At 39.1% G+C, this 22,033-nt stretch overlaps 1 protein-coding gene across 1 annotated transcript in view; it reads right to left on the bottom strand.

Moving 5' to 3' along the window:
- Positions 1-3,339: 3,339 nt before the first annotated feature.
- Positions 3,340-22,033, bottom strand: part of znrf1 (zinc and ring finger 1) — a 43,925-nt gene continuing 25,231 nt past the window's right edge. Inside the window, exons 2-5 of the mRNA XM_015010523.2 lie at positions 19,497-19,592; positions 7,088-7,193; positions 5,303-5,394; positions 3,340-3,485 (exon numbers count right to left, since the gene is read on the bottom strand). Of these exons, the coding sequence (XP_014866009.1) occupies positions 5,337-5,394; positions 7,088-7,193; positions 19,497-19,592 (260 nt within the window). The 3' untranslated portion in view covers positions 3,340-3,485; positions 5,303-5,336. The remainder of the gene's footprint in view (positions 3,486-5,302; positions 5,395-7,087; positions 7,194-19,496; positions 19,593-22,033) is intronic.

Below are 22,033 nucleotides of genomic sequence, written 5' to 3'. Positions count from 1 at the left end.
GAGAAGTGGGATTTCTAGGAAATGTAGTTGAAGATTGAAATAAGATAAAAATGTGTTACCTCACATTCAGATCTTGGAAATAACACCTCATCTGCAATGCCTTCACTCTGCAAGTTTCCTTCAGTGACCTAAAATGCAAGACGAACTCATATTCGTCTTGCTGTAAAAGATGCATTTGAAACAGCACGGGAAAAAAAAGCTGAAAATACTTGTTTTTTCATCTAGCACAATTTATTCCACCATTTGTTTACAGTAGCTTTGTAAATGCAGTTTGTACGTTGATTCGTAGTAGTCTTCACACATCAGCTCTTGGCATTCTGAAGAGTGAGTAACACCTCACATGATTGGAATATTAAACAAATGTTGTTAAATATGAACAAATGAATAAATAAGCCCCGTTTCAGTGGCTCCACAGTGGAACAACAAGAGTCCTTTTGAGGGTCCGAGTGCCTCGCGTCTCCAGTCGCAGACAGGTACATCTGTTTCCAGCAGAAACACAATGTGGGGGAGCTGACTGTAGCAGAGACCAGGAGGCCCCCGTTTGAGTTGCAAACACACATGCACAAACAGTCATGGAGGGATTACGAGCCAACAGAGCAACCGGAGAACAGAAGAGGGAAAAGAGGACTGAGAAAGTCACACGAGTCATTTTGAAGAATCCAAATGCAGTTGCCTTACGCGTCCTAATTTTTGTTTATTTAAAAATTTTTGTAAAAAAGATTTTGCAGAATCTTTTTGCAGCCCATTTTTGCTTTGAGCGACGCTCCAGTTTTCTTTAAGTGCCTTTATCGTTTATTTTTACTCTCCCTTGCTAGAGTAGGGAACAGGTCATTTTCAGTTTCATATTTTTTCAGATTTAGTTATTTTGTACTCAACCTTTTTAGATATCAAAAGATGCCATTGCCCTGGGACTTTTTGTACCAATCAGGAATATATAAATACATATCTGCTTTCAGGTCACTCGGGTTAAACTTGTACTTTCCTTCCTATTTTAAAATAAAAGTTCTCAAATATAGAAACAAACAGAGGGTCAAGTTTGAAGCAGACAATGTCACAAGCTGACAGCAATTGGACGTAGTGGCCACAAACAGTCAGATTTGACCTTTTCATGAGATGTCTTTTCCAAATACCTTGAAGACATTCTTGATATCAATGTTTCCTTGTCCCTCTAGTTTTATGGTGAAACATCCTGTCTCAATCCCTGTTAGTCAAACTATTTCTGAGTAGAATTTGGTAATGTTAGAATTTTAGAAAAACCTTTTAAAAGATAAGTCATAATTAAATCACGATCAGTCCCAAACATAGAAACAGTCTTCAGTTTAACAAGAAATACGGTGATATTTTAATAATAATAATATTTCATTGCATTCAACTGTGCTGCCACAGTGTTGTACATTTTTTATTAACTGTTATGGGCTTTGTCCTCCTTTTGCTGTTTTTTTTATTTATTTTTTTATCAGTTTTAATTCTAAATTTCTAGTCAGGTAGATGATCTCAGGTGTAAGCAAATTTTATGACTTCCCAGAAATTTTATGAAACTCTTAAAGGACATGTTAACAAATGCCTTGCTTGTTAATTTTTATGGGTGTATACTCCATCCATCCATTTCCTATGCACCCTTGTCCCTTAGTGTGGTCGGGAGTGGGTGTGTACCAAAATATTTATTTGAAATGAAAAGTAAAAAAAAAAAAAAAAGTCTTAAAAGAAAAACGTAAAACTCATTTACTGCATCTGTGTTAAACAGATTAAGTGTTGACAGACATTTCAAGCATTTGTTTGTTGGTTCTTTTGATGGTTATGACCTTTCCTAAGCAAGAACATTACATAACACCAAAAGGCTGCAGTTTTCTGTTGCTTGGACAGGTTTTACAACACTTACAGTGATATGCTTGGATACAGCACTCTGTGACCAGCAAGCTTCTTTCACAATTACTGTCTATGCTTTGCTCTCCATGTGGAGGTATCAGTGACTGGCTGCTGGACAAATAATACATCAGTTTCTCTCTCTGAATTGTAAGTGGGCCTCCAAATGAAAAAAAAAAAAAAAAAAAAATATATATATATATATATATATATATATACATATATATATATATATGTATATATATATATATATATATATATATATATATATACATATATATATATATATGTATACATCCTCATGTGGTTCCAGGTTATATATATATAACCTGGCTGGTTCCACTCAGTAATCCCTCCATGCAACGGACACAGTCTCGCAGTCGCGCTCACTCCAGACTCTCTCTTTAAGAAATGACTAATTTTCACATGAAAAATCTGGCAGATCTGATAGAGAAAAACTGAGAGAGGTTACAAGTGAAATTTACAATATGTCATGTTGCTTTTCTGCAGCTGTAAACATTAGCAAAGTAAAGGGAGGACTGCCAGTTGCACACACAGGGAACATCTAGACTGTAAACATTTCAATACAGAGACACACACAGCACTGTCCCAGTCAGCCCTCTACAACGACCTTTCACACACACACCTACACACACACACACACACACACACACACACACGCACACGCACGCACACACACGGCTTCAGTAACCTGTCACAATCCAAGCACACACACACAGACACATTCAGGTGAAGCCTGACACTGACACATCCCAACAACACACACACGCACACGCACACACACGCTTTAAGGGCTTAAACTACATTGCTTCCAGCTCCCTCCTCCCTCCCAGTCTGGACTGAGCATGTGCAGACCGTTCCCAGTCCTCTCCACCCCACCACGCCCGTCTTTCAGACCAAGCGAACGCACTGGACAAGCTGACATGCCAGTTCCTCTCTCTTCCTGCTCAGATGTGCGCAGAGCCGATCTGAAAAGCATTTTATGTACTTTCTGATGTAATTAATCTGGTGCGGACGGTACGCAGAACTGAGGCAGGGGGCTATGAAAGAGGAGCGCACTGTGAGGCAGTCTTTTATGAGAGATCACCACCAAGCTGGAGTCCTGTTTGTGTGAGATGAGAGGCCCACTGAATAATGTACAAGTCTGTTTGCAGTTTTCTGCCTCTCCTTCTCCTTCATCCTCATGTGGTTCCTTTTCCTCTTCCACCCACCCTGCCCTGCTTCCTCCCCCCCAAAAATCCCCACCCAGTTAAGGCCATGGCAGGACTGGACACAAGTTACAGACAGGCCTGGACCCAGAGACGAGATGGGAGGCCCGTTAAGACCATGCTTTGATTTGGAGGGGTGTCTGAAGGGAGGCGGGAGAGGGTCCACGTTGTATGCAGTATCATCAGCAGGTTTCGAAATAAAAAGCTTAACAGAGGCCCTTTAATGCGTGATGGTTGGAAAGTCACATTTTCTTTTTGGTTCAGTTTACAAGGAACGGTTGTCTGATAGGACTATGGATTCCGTCACGGCGAGTATACGATGATCACTTTGATTGTTTCATCAGATTTGGTAGCGTCTGTGTCCAGATGTCCATGGTAGGAACCTAATATGTCCTGAAGACAAAAAGGAGACAGACAGGACAGACTGATGTTCTCAGAAATTAGAAACTAATGTCAGAAGTTAAAAGCTGTCAACTGTTACGTTTTCAATTCGTTTTGGACGATAAAGAAATTAGAGTTTACCAGACCTTTCCTAACAGATACTGATTTCCAATTTTCTCCTATGGTGGAATGTTGGCCCACTTTTCTTGGTGAACTTACTTTAAGCAAGGATTTCATGGACTGCAAGGCCTGTGTAAAGTGACCGTCCTAATCTGACTTAAATCTGGACTTTGAATAGGCCTATTGTAAGAACAAAACTGTTTTTACGTTTAAGATCACAAGCTAAAGGACAGACGTTTTGCTTGAGGATTTTCGGGTTGAAAGTAGAGTTCATGGTTATATCATTACAGAAAATCATAAAACACTGTATATATCAAAAATAGCTTAAAAAACTTTTACATTGCAAATTGATATCTTGAAATTGGCCTCTGTCTCTTTAAGAAGCTTCTGTTCTTTCCAAATTGCTGCCATGGAACATTCAATTACTCCTCAAACATGCATGAGAGAATTAAGGCATTACTCCACGTATATTTTGGATGAAGGAATAGCATTTTAACATGATGTAAAGCTCAAAAATGTCAACCTTACATAATACCCCATTAAGATAAAATTGCATAAAGTGTTGTTTAATTTCCCCAGCAACTTTGTTTTGCTTGTTTGTGAATTCTTTATGTAAGTTTCATCCTGCCTCAGATTTTTCAGTATATGACAAATCAATGAGCAAAGCTGATCAGTTGAACATTAGTAGATTTTGAGATCATGCCAACTAATTAGTGCATCACAGCATACCCAAGGATAACAGATAAACCCTGTTTTAAGTAGCCTGGCCATTGCCTTCCTGTGCAACTCCACTCGATTCTCATTTCCCTTCAGTGCTCCGTCTGGGAATTCTCCCATTGAACTAGATTTTGCTGGCTGAATTTCAACCAGGCAGATCAGTGAACTGAAAGAGGAGTTGCGAACAATGTTTTAGAGTTGTAGAGGAAGTGAACAAAGGAATTCAGTCCATGCTGCCAAATATTGAATTAACATTAACATCCATCTCATTCGACTTCTCTCTTCGCAGTGGAGGATGGTTGTTTACAGTGAAGGCCATTTCCAGTGAGCTTCAAAGCATTGAACTGGCGCATTACATACACCGGGGGCAAACGTCAGCAATTGGGTAAAATTATAAAATTCAACAGATCCACAGAGAAAGAGAGCAATTGTTTCTCAATAGCAGACCTTCTTTTCCAGCCCCAGTTTCAGTAGAACATGGGGCTGGTTTTTACCAGACTGTATTTCAAGGAGAAATCCACAGTTTTTTTTTAATATCATTTTTAAAGCTACTAAACATTTCCATCATGCTATTCCTGCAATGAGACGCCAGAAACACTGTGGGATTTTAAAATTAGAGTTGTAATGCCCTCCCATACATGCTGCTGCAAGTTGCCAGTAGATTTTCTCTTAATTTACAAAATAGTCAGCCATGTCCTGGCTACCAGTGGAGAGACTGAGAAAAAACTGTCAGAAGTGAAACATTGGCAGTAAACTCTAAGGATTACCTTGCCTGCTGTTTTTTTGATTGTTTTGGATTGACTCGCTTACACGTTTCTGGATATAAACTGGCCTGTTTTGAAAAGAACAGATTTTGCATAAATAAACTGCACTGAACTCAATGAACTGCCAACTTTAGGTTTGGTGATAAAGAACCATAATGAAAGGAATCTTGTGCTGCATATTAGAGTTTATGCACTTTCTTCAGCGGGCGATCACACTATGATTCTCACCTTGAAGAGTACTCAGAGTGGGCCAGGTGGTCGGTCAGTCGGAGGGGTGTTCAGGGCAGGACCGATTGATCTCAAACCAAGAGTCTATACAGCTGCAGAAGCACAAAGACACACAGACATGAAGTAGCTCAATCGGATATAGAAATCAGAAAACACATCTACATTGGCTTCTTCACACAGATAATGATGAATTTACGCATCTGAATTAGAAACAAGCTGAACTATGTTACGCAATACGCATTTAACTCAATGTTATGGAAAGCTGTTGCTAAAGTTTCATGTAGGCCTGTTGGAAAATCTCCAAATACTCCCACACAGGAAGCTCACAGAAACATGAAACTTATCAATGAACCTCAAGGGACGACACTGGAAGAGACCTCTTCTGACCTGTTTTGAATTTATAAAATCTTTCTGTGTTCTTAGAAAACATTTGACAGTAACCACATTTTTGGGGGCCGTCATGTCAAGTTTATTTCATAAACAGCTTGAGAACTAAACTCAGATCCTAAGAAGAAAAATTCACCATGTTAGGATAACTTTTGTGGAGTAAGCGCTGTGCTGAAATGTCCTCATTGCAAAATTTTTTACACAGGCAGATGCTAATGATTATATAGCAAAGTGGAGCCATTTCTGAATCGCAGCAACTCAGCCACAAGGTAGTGGTATCATAGATTGTGTTTTTGTTTTTTTTTTTTTCTTCAGTGGATGCTGGGCAGGAAAGAATACTTTCTTTGAAGTTGTGCTATTAAGCACTTTGGATTAAGAATGGGATGTCACTCAAGTTTATGTTTGTGTGAAGGCAAATTAGTTTGACAACATAGTATACTATACAGTTTCAGTAAAGCAGTACTGCGTACAGAAAAAATAAATGCATTCTAAAATTAAATCTAAAATTATAAATGTGTACAAGAAGTAAAAATTTGTTAAAGTTCAAGAAATGTGTCAATAATTACTTAAATACAGAAACATATAATTTATTGTAAATTATATGGCGTTATAAGGCAAATATAATTATAAGGCAAACTTGAATTTATTGCATGTTAATATTTACTACTTAGTTTCCCTTTGGATTAATAAAGTATTATTGAATTGAATTGTTAAAACAACGCGATCTCAACAGTTATTTGATATTTTCTGTGCTGCACTTCATCATAAAATAATTTAATCTCTGACTCTCGTTCATCTAGTAGACTCCAACATTTCACTGGTCAAACTGGTAACAGTGGTTTAATGGCAGACCAATCACCTTTGCTTTAGCAGAGTTTGCCACAGACTTTGATGGTGGTTAATTATTTCAGAATTATATAAGCTATTACATTTAATGAATTAGAATGAATAATTTCCACATTTGATTATTTAAATATGTTCTTCTAAATTTTTGTTTTGAAATATTTAAATAATTTGAATAAAACAGATTGATTTATGCAATAAATGAACTTCCAATTTTATTAAAACGATCACATAAAGTGAACATTTATGCAACTTATTAATTTCTTTGCATTGTGCTACTTTGACTCTCGGTACCAGCTCATCTCTTTGTTTAACTTTTTAATAAAGTGAAACACTTTTTATGACAGAGAGCAGAAATGCTGCATGGATCACTTTTATCTTTAAACAAATGATTGAATAATGTTTGCATCAAAGTAAAGCAGAGCAATCAATCTTTAAACCTTTACACAGCGCTGTGAGGGGAGGGGATTTAATTAGAAGAAGTGCAAAAGTGATATAAGAGCCAGTGATTCAAATCTGTCTGCGTGTGTGTGTGTGTGTGCGTGTGTCAGTCACCTTTTGTGGTAGATACAGAGGCACGGCAGTCTGGCTATGGTGTCCCCTTGCTGCAGCTCCTCTAGACAGATCACACACTCACCGGCATCCCTCGCCAACACATCATCTAAGGTGGTAGACACACACACACGCACGCACGCACGCACGCACGCACGCACGCACGCACGCACGCACGCACGCACACAGAGCGGAAGAAGAATTAGCATTTCACCACAAACACTGATAATGTCAGCCATCATATCAAACAGCAGAGAGCAGCCGGGAAAGCAGCTCGGTGCATCACAAAGATGATACCGTTGGCATTTTCTGATTCCAGCCATAAAAAAAAAATAAAAAAATGCAACAAAGAAGCAATTTGTGACGAGCTTTGAGCCAGTTTCTGTTGCTATTACTAGAAAATGTATTTCAGAATATTTTATCCGCTCCACTACATTACTAAATGAAGATCAGCAGCTACAGAGACTTGAATGATCTATACAGAAGGATCGTGCTTATCAAACCACATGGGACTTAACCTGTACTCATCACCCTGGAGCATTTTAACATTTTTGTCACTTCACTATCATAAACTTCAACGTACAAGACGAAACACGACTGAAGTGAAGGAAAAAGGCAGGGTTTTCCGAAACAAACAAACAAAAAAAAATCAAACAAAAAGAGAAATCTGAAAAGTGTGGCATGTATGTTGTAGAACAGGGGCCACATAGCTGTTACTTTCTCTGGTCGGGGGCCGGTCTTAATTTTTGGAGAAAGAAACCTTAGAAAATTCTTCTCGACGGGGGGGTGCGCGCGACACATTCGCGCTTTTAGATAGATTTTTACCCAGAATGCAAATGGAAAAAACCGTGAGTGAAACGGTGACTGGGACTGACTAGTATATATTCCATTGAGGGAAAGTTAGTTTCACATCTGCTCAAGCCCCCTGATGGTTGAAGAAAAATCCACATATAAACCAGAAAATACAATATATGAAAAAAAAACACTGAATGCTCTCTGGTATGAGGAGGCGGGCCGGATCTGGCATTGTTCAGGGGGCCGTAGCTTGGGGACCCCTGTTGTAGAACCTCAACTAATACAACTGAAAGTCTTTTGTGGCTTGTTTCTGTCATGCAAAGATGTAGTTTTTGTTCATTTCCAGAGGCAAAATATAGCAATGTTTTCTAATATATCATAATGTTTTTTTTTGTTTTTTTTTTAAGTGCAGTGAGAATTAATAAATTAACATTGACCTTATCGAATTATCTGACAATGATAAGATATTTTGGGGTCAAAATCTTAAGTCTATCTATAATCCAAACCTGTTCTTTTCTCAGGCTACACCAAGATGGGAATAAAGGCGTCTAATCTCTGTTTGGGCTGACGTGTGGAGGAAGCAAGTGGAAAATGTTTTCAAACCAGCTTTTGCTGCAACCTAAACCTAAATGTCATGTGTGCAGAAAGAAAAGATTTCTAGTGAATAAATTAGTTGCAATATAACCAGCCTTAGAACCCATACTAAATCCTACTTGATTTTTGTGTTACTTGTAGTGACGAAGAGCAGCAAATCAGATCAACATTTCATTAACTTAATCTGGACAAGCATCCATTTCCAATATGACCAGTACAAACAAGCATCCACGTGCATTCAGAATTTGGTGATGAATTATCCTAACACGCATACTTTGGGAATGTGGAAAGCAGCTAGAGGACACATAGAGCACATACAAACCTCTATGTTTGTCCCAGATTTAAAACCCTCTTGTTGCAAAGCGACAGCACTAACAACTGCTCAGCTGTGCGGCGCCAGTCGAGGCGCCCACATTTAGAGAATGATGCAATGATGACTGAGTCTCTCTTTAAGTACAAGGACAAGTAATTCGATCAATGTTTTAATAACAGTAAAATAAACCACCAGAAATCACTTTTTAATTGATCCACAGGTTTGAATAAAACAGACAGTTTGCTGACTTTAATCAGTAATTTAAGACAATCCAGCTCAAGTATCTGTACAGATGAAATGGGTTTACCTTGCTCTCGACGCTGAATTTCAGCCAGGGCACGTTTGTTATTGTTCATGTGGTTGTTATTGTCTATTTGATGATGGGAGTGCAGCGGTAGCTTGGTGGAAATGAATTTCCCCTTTGGGACAATCAAGTCTAAAGTCTAAAATCAGGACATCCAGTTAGCCAGTGTTAGTGTGCAAAATTTATGACACAGCCCGAATTTCCACATTCTTTACTCTGGTAATCTATAGTTCTTATAGCCTTCTGAATGTCTTTCCAAAACTTTAGCTGCTCGTGCACTTACCCTGCATCCAGAAGAAAAGCTTATCTTGAGGTAGAAGGGAGGATTCATAATATTAACCTGCCGTTGGCAAAGCTGCAAAAATAACACAATCCGGTCATGTAGCGCAGAGCCCCGTAAGATGTTTTCCAACATCTCATTAAAAGGTGAGGCTGCCTGAGCACAGTGTGTGGCGTGACCCAGTAAAGGTACGCCGAGATTAATAAAGTGCTCACACAGTGTGAAATTCTAGAGAATAAGTTGCTCATAAATTAAATTCTCTGCTTGCTTTAAAACAAAACGCTACATCAAACGAGTCGTCCTTGGTCCTGGTTACCCCCACCTGACCGAGGCCAGGAAAATCTCCATGGCTCTTCGGAGGATCAATACACCATTCAGCGAATGTGCAAAATGACGGATCGTGTGCAATTATACAAAGCAAGTCAAACATATAATTGGGGATACATGTGTCATACATAGCCCTCCACATTTGTTAAAGTTGTGTAAAAATCCTAAAGAATCTAAAATCAATGATAACTTGACTAACATAATAATATTAATTGTAAAAAAGAGCAAAAGAGCAGAGAAAACAAGTAAAATACCTAATGCTTGATAGAAATTAGAATTTTGGTTGGATGAGCTGTTCAGGTTGAAACTCTTCGGTAATAATTTACACTGAATAATAAACGTTTTATTATACAAATGTAAAAAACGAATATCAGTGTGCAAAATTCATGGTTCTCTCTGGGTACTCTGGCTTCCTCCCGGAGTCCAGAAACATGACTGGTCAATTAACTGGTCTCTCTAACTTGTCCTGTGTTACCCGATGATGGACTGGCAACCTGTCCAGAATACCTCAACTAAAAACCAACAGAGGGGGGTGCTGTGGTGGCGCAGGGGCAAAGCACAACCCACATACTGAGGCCTTAGTCCTCATGGCAGTGGTTGCAGGCTCGATTCCCAGCCTGGCAACATTTGCCACATGTCTCCTCTCTCTTGTTACCCCTGTTTCCTGTCAAACTACCTTCAAATAAAGGCCACTAGAGCCAACAAAACCTTTTAAAAAACAACTAACAGGGAGTCTGTGGAGGGATGATGGCATCAAGGCCGTCCAACCTCAGAGACTTTGAGCTTACCACCAAACATAAATTGTCAAAATGTTAATGCTGAGCAGAAAAAAAATCAATTTTTTAAATTTAGAGAACCACGGGTCCATCTGCTTTGCCAATGAACTGCTTCAGTACATATAGAAGATCGTGTTCTGATTAAAGAAACAGAACCAAACCATTTGATTCATTTGCATAAAGCAAAGATGAGGCCGAGGTTCCCTAAGCCAAGCAGTTCTGTACAACACTAGAGGTGCTGTGTCATCTGTTGAGAACCGTGCAGAAGTAGAGCCGTATGTTTACAGAGATCATGATTGAGACATTGAAACAGTCACGTCATTTCCAGCAAACCCTTAAACCGTAGCCGCTCGCTACCGATGAGATCGTAGGCAAAGTGAATGGAGAAAGATGTGTTTGACATTTCGCTAAACCTGGTCCGTCTTCTGTTTCGTTTGATCAGAATTGGATGAAACGGGATCTGAGGGCTCTTTTTCTGGGTCTCCAGCTCATTAGTTCTCTCCTCACCCACCTGCCTCCCTCTTGACTTTCAGCTGTCTCTCCTGCCTGCCAGCAGACGTTTGGCATCAAGCAACTTCACATCAATAATGACTTAGAGGGGTTGCTCTTTGCTTTCCTGAATCACAGCACTAAATTCCTTCTTTTACTGTCTGTCTTTGTCCTCCAGTGGCCCGAGCTGCAGGAGGCAAACTGCATTTGCTTCACCTGATTCTCCCTTATGCGTTCGCTCTGTTTTCGCTCCACACTGGCCCTCCTGACTTAAATGTCTTTGGCCCCCTCAGTCACGCCACTCACGCAAGTGCTCAAGGTGCTATATTTAGCAGGACACATTAAAAATATCATTACTGAAAGCCGAAGCCCAGATAAGATCCAGCAGTCACCTCACTTGGATTTTGTGCTACCCTTGAACCTCACCTGCACTCTGCAGGCATGTAGACAAAAAAAAATATTAAAAGAAAAACCCCGAGAAATGACATTTGTTTCAAGTTACTGTAGACAAACATTTACAATTAGTAGATATGTTTGTGATTTGTATTTCAGAAATCCTCCACACCATTGCAGTTACATCTTGCACATACAGTCTGTTGCGAAAGTAAACGTAACTTTCAAGCTTTTTTATATTTTGCCACATTTTAACCTTACATGTAGATGAATTTTTTGGTGGGATCTAATATAATAAAACAACTCACAACAGCGGGAATTGCAAAAAGATGCAGTTTTTTAATTTCTGATTTAAAATCTTAAAAGTGTATTATAGATATGAACTCACTGCCTTGAATAAAGTCTGACTAAATCCAGCTGTTCTGTAAAGACCTTTTAGATTTGTTAGAAAACATTGGGAAAGAAACCGTCTTTGTTCCTTGATCGCAAAGACCAAAGAGCAAAACAGGGAAGTCAGGAAGAATGTTATGGAGAAGTTTAAAGCACAATTAGATTGTAAACATCTCAAGCTTCGGACATCTTACAGAGCTCTGGAAATGGAAAGAGTGTGGCACAACAACAGCAAACCTAGCAAGACATGGCTGCCCGAGCAGAGAGAGTGTAAATCAGAGAAGCAGCTAAGAGGACAATGGTAAAGCTGGAGGAGTTGCAGAGACTCACACCTCAGGAGGGAGAATCTGCCAACAGAAAACTATTAGTTATGCATTCCACAAATCTGGCCTGTCTGGAAGAACAAAGCCATTCTTGAGATAAACCCATAAGAGGAGCCGTTTGTAGTTTGAGATAAGCCATGTGGCGGTCACAGGAAGAAGGAAGGCTGGTCAGATGATACAAAAATTTAATATTTTGTAACCTGCATGCAAATCAGGTCAGAGGAAAACTAACAATGTAAAAAAGAAAAAAAAAAAACTCCCAAAAGTTGAACAATCACAGCTCTCTTCTTCAAACAAGAAGCTGAAGAAATATGGACGGAGCTAAATACAAAAGAAAACCTTTTGGAGGCAGCAGAAGACTTTGGGACAATAATGTCTATGATTGGACGTTCACCTTTCAGCAGGACATTGACCCACTGCAATACAAACAGAGCTACGAAGTATGCATTTAGATCAAAGCATATTTATGTGTTAGACTGAAAATCAGCACTTTCTTCTTTGATTTCCAATTTTGACTTCCAATGATTCACTTCCTGCTAAAGAGCCCCCTGGTGGTTGAAGAAAAATCCACAGAAAAGCCACACCAGGTTTTATGCCGCATGGTTCAAAGCGTGGGGGAAAAAGTAGCGGCTTATTGTCCGAAAAATACGGTACTTGCTATTTGAGGTTCAGAGAGTAAGCAATATGGTTAAGGCTCTTATTTTGAAGGACGCTTTCTGAGTTCATTTGCTATTTTAACACAAAAAGTAAAATATATGCTCTACTTTTCAGACTCCTCCTGTTATCTGGACTTATACCTGCAGCTAAAATGCTGATAGTCCACACTGGTAACAGGTTGAACTAATAAGGCTAACTAACAAGACAAACTGTTTCGTCCCTGTCATTGTTTGTTGGGGAGGAAAACAAAACTGGGCCAAAACAAAGAACTGCACTGCATGCAGCATACCATAAAAACAATCTTATGATCTCTCTGCTTTGGCAGATCAGTAACAGATTCTAACTCTTCAAGATATAATATGCCAACACCCCGACCCCACACTGTGACAAGTTTGTGTTTCTCAGGTGGTTAACACTCCTTATCACAAAGTGACATGCATTTCTTCTATTTCCTATTTAACTGCCATGACAAAAAATGAGTACATGAAAATATTCCACACCAAAACAGTGCAAGAATTGCAGGTAATAATAAAATGCCCACTTGTGTTAGGTCAGCAGTAAAAAAAAAAAATATATATATATATACATTTATATATATATATATATATATATATATATATATATATATATATATATATATATATATATATATATATATATATATATATATATATATATTGAGGTTACTGTGATAAACTCAAAATATTTCAGTTGCCAGTTTGTTACTGTACTACAGGGCTGGACCCCCTTTTGCAGGCAGAACGGCTGCAATTCTTTATTTCATAGATTTATGGCTGATACGCTCATTCTACGTTTTGGTTTATATTCACTCGACAGGATCGTTCAGCATCTGCAGACATCAGTGACCTGAATCACCAGTTCCCCCAAGTCCTGAAGGGTTGCTGGGGGGGGGTTGTTATTTTTATTTTATTTTATTTTTTAAAAATAAAATAAAGTCTTAGCCGTCTAAAATCAAGTTTTTAGATATAAAATTTGACTTTTGGGAACGGCTCTCACTGAACACACATGAACCCAGCAAAGCCCACCCCGATAGTTACGCTTCATGCAAATCGATTACCTTCAGCTATATCTTATTTATATCGCTATAAAGTGGATGAAAGCAGCAGCTGTTGAACTACGCTCAGAAGTGTTGTCCTGTGCCAGGATGCAGGAAAAATTGAAGGTATGATCAAGGTCTTTGATAGTTTCACCTGAGGCAATTCAGACAAGCCTAAACTTTGAACTGGTGAGTGTCTGCAGAAACTGTTTTTGGCATCCGCCTCATTAAAAGTGGCATTACCCCTGCAATGACCTGGAAGTACAGTGCAGTGGTTGCATCAACAAGACTAAGCTACATCGCCTCGCAGTCCTTGTCACATTTTGCCATTTCACAACCAGAACTTGATGCATTTATTGTGTTTTTTCGTGATAGACCAAGAGAAAGTAGTGGGTAATAATTAAATAGTTGACTTTTGTAGTTTTGAACTAATGAATATGCATTTGCATTAATTCCCCAACACTTTTCACAGGAACAACAGAGCTGTTAGTGTTTTTTGCTGCCCCATCTTTTCCTCAAGGTCAGGTTTAGTCAGAGTCTGAATGGAGACCTTGTGAGTATAGATTTTCAAATCTTCCTACAAAATCTCAATTGGACTTGAGTCTTTGACTAGGCCACTCTAAGAAGCACATGCTAGCAGCAGGCACGACGGAGAAATTTCTTCAAACTCATACCCCCTCATCATGCAAACCACAGGAAGAAGTTCATATGATGCAGCTTTTAAGTTGAAGGCTATGGATCTGGCAGTACAGATCGACAGCCGCTAAGCTTGGCGTGAACTAGTCCATGGTTCGGCGTTGGAGATGGAGGGCTGCGTCCTCAATAGCAGATTTATTAAGGACGCAGCCCTCTGCTGCCCTCTACTGCGTCTTTGTGGAAAACCGAGAGCGGAGGAGATACCAGCGGCTTATTCGTGTACGTTTCCAGTTAAAAAAAAAACAAACAAAAAAAAAAACTTTGTGGGTGCGGTTTATAGCTCCATAGTCTGGAAAATACAGTAATATTTTCAAAAGTTTATTAAAATATCTTACAGTATTGTCTACATTTGCATAAACAACTTTAGGGAAATTGTGTGTCTGAGCTGCAGTCTGTAAGTCAGAAAACAGTGTGTGATGATGATGATAGAAGAAATGAAAAACACTTTAAGGCACCTACTTGTACTACTACTAATGTTGATAATGTAACTAATAGTGATTATATTTATGTTCAAAACCACAATAATATTAACTAAAAACCAACATTTTCATACACTAAAGTGTTGTCATTTTTAAGTAAGTTTAGATGATGCCCTGCCTGTTCTCTGTTTAGTATTGCAGGAGTGTCTATTCCCAGATCCTTCTGTGGAGTGTGACTGCAAATTTTTGTTTTTTTGTGCTCATCTAAAATATTCAAAAGAAACCGCAGCTTGAAAAGCTGGAATACCTTGATGCAACTTGACATGTCATTGGCTGGTATTGCAAACAACAGTAATAATCTCTAGAACGGTAAAAAAGTTGAGTCAAACTTTAAAAAAGACCAAATTGGTTTACTCATCACTACCGCATCGTCTTGACCAATTGGAGTAAATAAAATCAACATGGCTAATGTTTTTAAGTCTTACTTTGTGGAGAAAAATACTCAAATTTAAACTCTGTGCTGTTGAAATGAATGAAGAAGAACCAAAGTTCTAAGAATATTTTTGAAACGGTTGCAAAAAGTGGGAATATGTCTATCAAATGACACCACAGACTTGTTTGTTTGTTTGAAAAATGTGGATGTGTGACACACCACACAACCCAGGTGATTGGCAATAAAACCCCTGAGCATCCCAGGAAACAAGATAAGCACGTTTCATTCGGTGGGTCTCAAAAACCACACAGAACAGAGGAGAAGGTAGATAAAAGAGGAACAAAGAAATTAGGAGGAAATTTGGATGGCAGGAGTAGACAGACGGACGGACTCACGGAGCAGAGGGAGAAATTGCAGAGTGTAATTGGCTGGAAATAAAGAGCGACAGGATGGAAAGGAGATGCAGAAAAAAAAATGAGAGGAATTACAGGAGAGCTTCTCCTTTTACCCTCTCTCCTCTCGTCCGTTATCAGGCATCAGAGTACTCCATCACTCCGGATCCCATCAAGCTTAAGACAGTTTCACTCTCCCCTCTCTGCCTGTGTCACTCAATCTTCAGCTCAGATTTGGCTGGAGGCTTCAAACCTACATTATGTTTTACTGCACTGGCCTTGTGGGCCACACTGGCAGCTATTTGTGGAACTGTAAGATCGCCTCCCTGCACTCCCCGCCTCAAACTACATCACATGATTTAGTTATCGTTAGGATCAGAAGCACAAGATGATGCAGAGGCCTCGACAAGGTGACCCCAGCAGACGCCCGTTTCCACAGCCGGCGAGTTGGAGAAGTGTCAATCAATGAGCTGCTGTGGGGCAATAAACATTTGGGACCTGCGTCTCCAAGCAACCAACAGAGGCAGATCATAACTAACAGCAGTGTGTTTACTGGTGTAAGCAGGTGGCTGGATGGCAGACAGGAAGTCTGCACCAGCTTTGTGTGCTTCTTTATTTTCCGTTATCTCAACTGTGGGTGTAGATTCCTTTATTTGTAGCTTACACTGACTGTTTTCTTTATCCTTAAATTTACCAAAAGAATTAATGTCAAAAAAGTAGAATATTACTTAAAAGTTTCAAAATAGAAACTTGTGTTGATTCAGAATGGTATGATTCACATGTTTATTTATGTTCATTTTGATGATTATGGCTTATGACTAATAAAACCCAAAAGTTAGCTTCTCAGAAAAATTATTCTGTTTCATAATATCAAAAAAAAGGAGTTGTTTAACAGAAATGTTATGTTCTCGTCTCCGCTGTCATCGCAAAGAATGCTGACCTGACAGTTTGCAGCCAGAAACAGGCTGCTAAGCTGGCAGTAATGCATAAAAGCATTCGGTGAAAGGTTTAGTGGAAGGAAAAATTATGGCTTAAAAGACAAAAGGCACACAACAGTAATAACTTCCACCTTGATAGGATTCACAAGCCTTGCACTGGGATGAGAACAGTGGCCTGGGCCAGCAGCTCCATCAGTGTGGTGGGGGATAATGCTGTGTAATCCCAGTCTGGTAACTTGCTCCCTCTAACCTGCTGTGCCTATTCAACACAGAGGGGGAGCCATCTCCTTCCAAAGTCAATAGTTATTTCTTGAGCTCTTGTCATTTGCTGGTGTCGGTCCACTGACTTTTATGAAGTCCAAAACCAGGACATTTAGCAGCACTTCACGCTTCCCTCTGCTGACAAACAATATCATCAGACAGATGCAGGAGACTGGTGAAATAAACTCAATACAAACTCAATATGTTGAATCTCATAGCATGGCTTATCAGTCTGAAAAGTACAAAATCCAGGTATCAATCTACTAATAATAACAAAAATAAAAAAACAGAATGAGATGCAACAACTTTCTGGTTATGAAACTGAGTCAGTCAACTTATTAGATAACAGGAAGATCCAAGCGTGGCGGTGCAGAGACAGTTAACAGAGCAACACACAGCAGCACTACACACAGAAGATCAATACAGAAATGAAAAATGCTCTGACATGGTCAGCTCCCTCACTCTTCCAGTGTTAAATGCCGGTGAGACTCAGCTAAGCATCGGCCCTCAAAGTTATTGACGGCAAGGTATCTGCAGTTTAATGTAAAGCTGCAACTTGCAGATTTTTAACAATTCGGACTGAAACAGAACCCCAAAAGAAATGAAGCACTGAAACAAGATTAACAGGACATGCAGTATGGACACAGTAACAGCCAACATAGCAGAAGAGCCCAGTAGTGAACCATGAAAAACAGAAATGGTTAATTAAATTAATTAAACGTGAAATAGTCCAAAACGTCTGAAGCATTAAGGGTTCTTTTTACTGGAACAAAGGGGCCAAGCTCATCTCCTGAAAAACAGCCACACAACTATAAACCATCTATTCTACACAATGCAGTCAGTTGAGTCATTCAGCGACTTGTCCATCAGGTTACCAGACCAAGTGTCATGATTTGTTGCTCCAGAGAATGCATATCCACTGCTCTGGTATCCAGACGCAGCATGCCTAGTAGACTGCTACGCTGGCTTTGGATCAGATGCAATGTGTCTGATGTGTCGCATTGCATTAAGGGATGTAAGGCTTGGATGCATAAATTCAAATTCAATTCAAATTCAAACGTGCTTTGGCTATACTAAAGGGAAATTTAACGTTGTCATAACTCGTATATCCCAAGAATCCTCAAGTGTTGCTGTGGACGGTGATGCTGTGGGCAGGAAGGATTTCTGGCAGCAGCCAGTCCTGCAACGGCTCTGAAGAGACCTCTGACTGAAGACTGTTACTGTAAGACAGTCTCATAACAATCATGCCACGCTATCAGCTCACTTTCTGGGCAGCAGAGGCAACACGCCACAGTAACATGCCAATTGATCAGTTGTTGGCAAGAACTCCATCTAGTCACATGGTAAGAAAGCCAGCCATGTTGGAGTTGGGGATATGCTCCTTACCCTCTACCATAGATGGAAGAAACGGTTTGAACTTTCTCTTTCTCACTTTGCTTTTAGGAAGCCTCCCCTGTAGCTCCTCAGGGATTTGGGGTCATCCCTGAGGATGCCATAGTTCAGGTGTTATTTGAGTTTTTTGAGATGCTAATGAGCTGCTCCCAGCTGTAGAAACAAAACTATCCAACGGTGAATAAGAGGAAGAAATCTTCCAGTTGTATAGCATCTGACATTGGGGGCAATAACTGTCCACATGTGCAATGCCTCAACCAAAAATATTATGAACAAATGTCTACAAACATAACAAATCAGAACTAACCACGCAGAGCAACCCTAACATGCTGCCACTATGAGTGGTACAATTCTAGATCCCATTCCCTGAAGCTCTATTTATGGCCAAAGAAAGTTTCAGGATCTGCAGCTGTTGACTGCAGAAAGTCGACATCCTTTACATGTACAGCTCTGTAATGTTGGGATGCCAACATTCCCAACCTCTTCCACTTTTTTAGCAACACATATAGCATCTAATGATACCAAATTGGAATAAAACAGGGAATAAATAAAAACGGGGAGGTTTGTGGCTGTGGCTTGACAAAATGAGGACAAATTTAAGAGGTTAGTGATACCGTTGCTTGGATTAAATTTGTATTTTCTTTCCAAGTCTTGATGACTCAGTACCATAACGAAGAGCTTATTCAGCATTATTCACGTGCTTCTGTTTTATTTAAGCAAAAAGGTACACTTGCTGCAGCACTACAACAACTCCAGTAGAAAAACACCGAGGGGCAGAGAATGATCAGACATAGTTCGGGTCACATGGCACCAAAATAAGTTGTGAAACACAAGAAGTTATGAGTTACCAAGTAGCTTTGCTGCCTCAGGTGGGCTTGTATGTTTGCACGTTTTTTTTTTTTTTTAATTGAATACATTATCTGCGTAGAATCAAACCGTGAATATATTATGAATTTTAATTTTTTTCATCTCATTCATATTTAAGGTGCTTTGGAAGGACTAACTCGATATAATAACCCACCCACATCGCTGTGAATATTTAGCTGTACAGCAGCAGGACACATGCAAGAAATCAAGCAAGAAAAATGAAAGGTTATGCAAACAACACCATTTTCCCTGTGTATCCCAAGCTTAACTTTTCCCTCCAAATGAGAACATGTGAACGTCGTGAGACGTTTCTCACCGTTGTAGGAGAGACGAGGTTTGCTGAGACACATGATGAAGTGGACCTCCATCTCATTGGACGCCACAGACTTGGAGCAGACAGGACACTTGAATCCTGGGAAGATAAACAGTGATGTTCAAAAACAAGCACCAGTTTTGTCAAATCTGATAACGCCTTACCAATATCCAACCCAGAGGTTTAGACGGCGATTTTAAGATGTCTTTATGTTCGCCAAAAGGCATGTTTAAGATCTGAAAATGATGCACATTTATCTTCTTGTGGGATAATCTGAAGTCCAGGAGCCCCAGTGATGGATTACCCATCAGAAGACCATTTAACTCTGCTGCTCAGGGCTCCTGAATCCCCTCAAATGCCAAACTTTGACAAATTAGGTGTGGAGGCAGCTCTCTGACGGAAATCCCAGTGATGTTCTTGTTGTAAATGCTGCAGTACAGACCAGTTTAATGCTTGTAACAGCTCATATCAGCTGTATAATGACTTTGATATCGCAACAACAATTATAAAAACAAGTTGCAGTTTAAAACATTAGATTGTTCAAGTAAAGCAGGGCCAAAATGTCCCAAAATTAATTTAAAAAAAAAAAAAAAATCCCACAATATTCAGAAGACAGTGCAGCCTTTCCTAAACCTGCTGTTTTTTTCTTTGTGCTGATTCAAAATTTCCCCTTCTTGATTAAACTCAACAGGTTTATGATAATCTAATTATGGAGGTAAGACTGCTGCACTAAATCTCATGTCGCTTTACAACTGACAAAAGTAGTAATATTTGTTTTTGAATTAAAGAATTAAAGTGACTAATTCATGTAACACACACACACACACACACACACATATATATATATATATATATATATATATATATATATATATATATATATATATATATATATATATATATATATGTGTGTGTGTGTATATAATCTTATGCTTTGATCCCACGCAGCTGCAAAAAGTTGAGTTTTTATGCTTGATGTAGTCATACTTTGAGAAACTCCTTCACACTGATATAAAAGACTGAAAGTTTTTAAAACAAATCAAAGACAGTCATGGTTTGGACACTAAGGGAGAGCCTAAAGTCACTTTTTATGTGTTTTTACATGAATTTTGGAGCGAACTGCTATTCCTCTGGTTCCTACAAGCGAAGAAAGCAGCAGACTGGGTTCTGGCTAACAGGGAAAATAACCCACATCGATCAACATGTAGTTAAACATTCATTACATAGCTATTTTTTTTGTTGCAATAGATTATTTCAGTGTCAGTGGTTACATTTTTGTTTTTAAGTAAAAGCAATGAGATCATGTTACACATTTTTGTTCTTGTTTTATTTTTTACTCAAGCTTTTGATTCCACATGAGCCCTATTTAAATCACACGTATCCACAGTCCTTCATTCTCGATTATAATAAGTGATTTTTAAAGTATAAAGCACTGATCTGTGTGTATTTGCCCGCTTTTCTCCCCTTCCACGCTTTCACATACTCTCCCCTCTCTTGATTGTTTTGCAATGCTGGAGCCGCCTCAGCAGACTCCTCCTGTGCTGTTTAGATGGGGCCCATTTGGCCTAATGATATTAGTTAAACACATAACAGATAATTAGATCATCCACTGGGCCACATGAGTCGAGTTTGCTTACAGCTGAAAACAAACAAGTTCTCTGAAAAAGAGGAGCCCAAATAGAAATGCTTTCGCTTGCTTTGTTGTCAGTCAGATCTTTTTTACTTTTACAAGATCTGCATGTTGAACATTGTTCTTCAGTGCCATTTTTACTTATTTAATGATTGAGGTTTTGTCTATTGTAATTTATTTTTTCTTAGTCTTTAATTACAGTCACACGTGTTTCTCAGGCCTGATCTCCTCCATGTTTGACTATTAGAAGGAAACCAAAAGATCTTATAAGTAAAATTCAGTAATATATTGAAATACACAGAGATAAGGGTGGGAATAAATTTGAAGGCAAGACCATCTAATTTCACTCACTTCTGATTTTTTTGCCGTCAGTGAAGCATGCGTCCTATACATTGACCATGTCCTTCGAAAAGTCCCGAAGTTGTTCTGGGGTCTTTCATCAGCTCTTAGATGAGTAGATGACTTTGTCCTGGAGTAATTTCAGAAGGCTGGCCACTCCTGGGAAGATTCAACCCTTTTACACATTTTCTCTGTGTGTGGATAAAGGCTCTCAGTGTGATTCACTGGAGTCCAAAATCTTTAGAAATGGCTTTGCAGCTCTTCTTGGCAGTAATCAGGCCTAGGTCTAGCTTACAAAACTGAATTCAGCTTTCCAATTATGTGGTGAGTCACATTTAATTCACGATTTACCAGGAAATGAAATAATCTTGCACATGGCTGGTGTAGATCAGTGTATCTCTTAGTGAATAAAATAACAAAAATTGGATTTGTTTTTTGCAGCTACTTGGTTGATCTTTGATGATTTGAAACATAAAAAGAAACACGTCTTCATGGGGCTGTAGATGTTTCACTCAGGATGCAGACTGCGCTTTTAGATTATAACGATTCTATTTTTCCCTTAAAAATATCT

The sequence above is a fragment of the Poecilia mexicana genome, unplaced genomic scaffold, assembly GCF_051168715.1.
Source record: "Poecilia mexicana isolate PSO_F unplaced genomic scaffold, ASM5116871v1 scaffold_6, whole genome shotgun sequence".
In the NCBI taxonomy this organism is placed as follows: Eukaryota; Metazoa; Chordata; class Actinopteri; order Cyprinodontiformes; family Poeciliidae; genus Poecilia; species Poecilia mexicana.
This window is presented reverse-complemented; position numbering and strand designations above follow the sequence as displayed.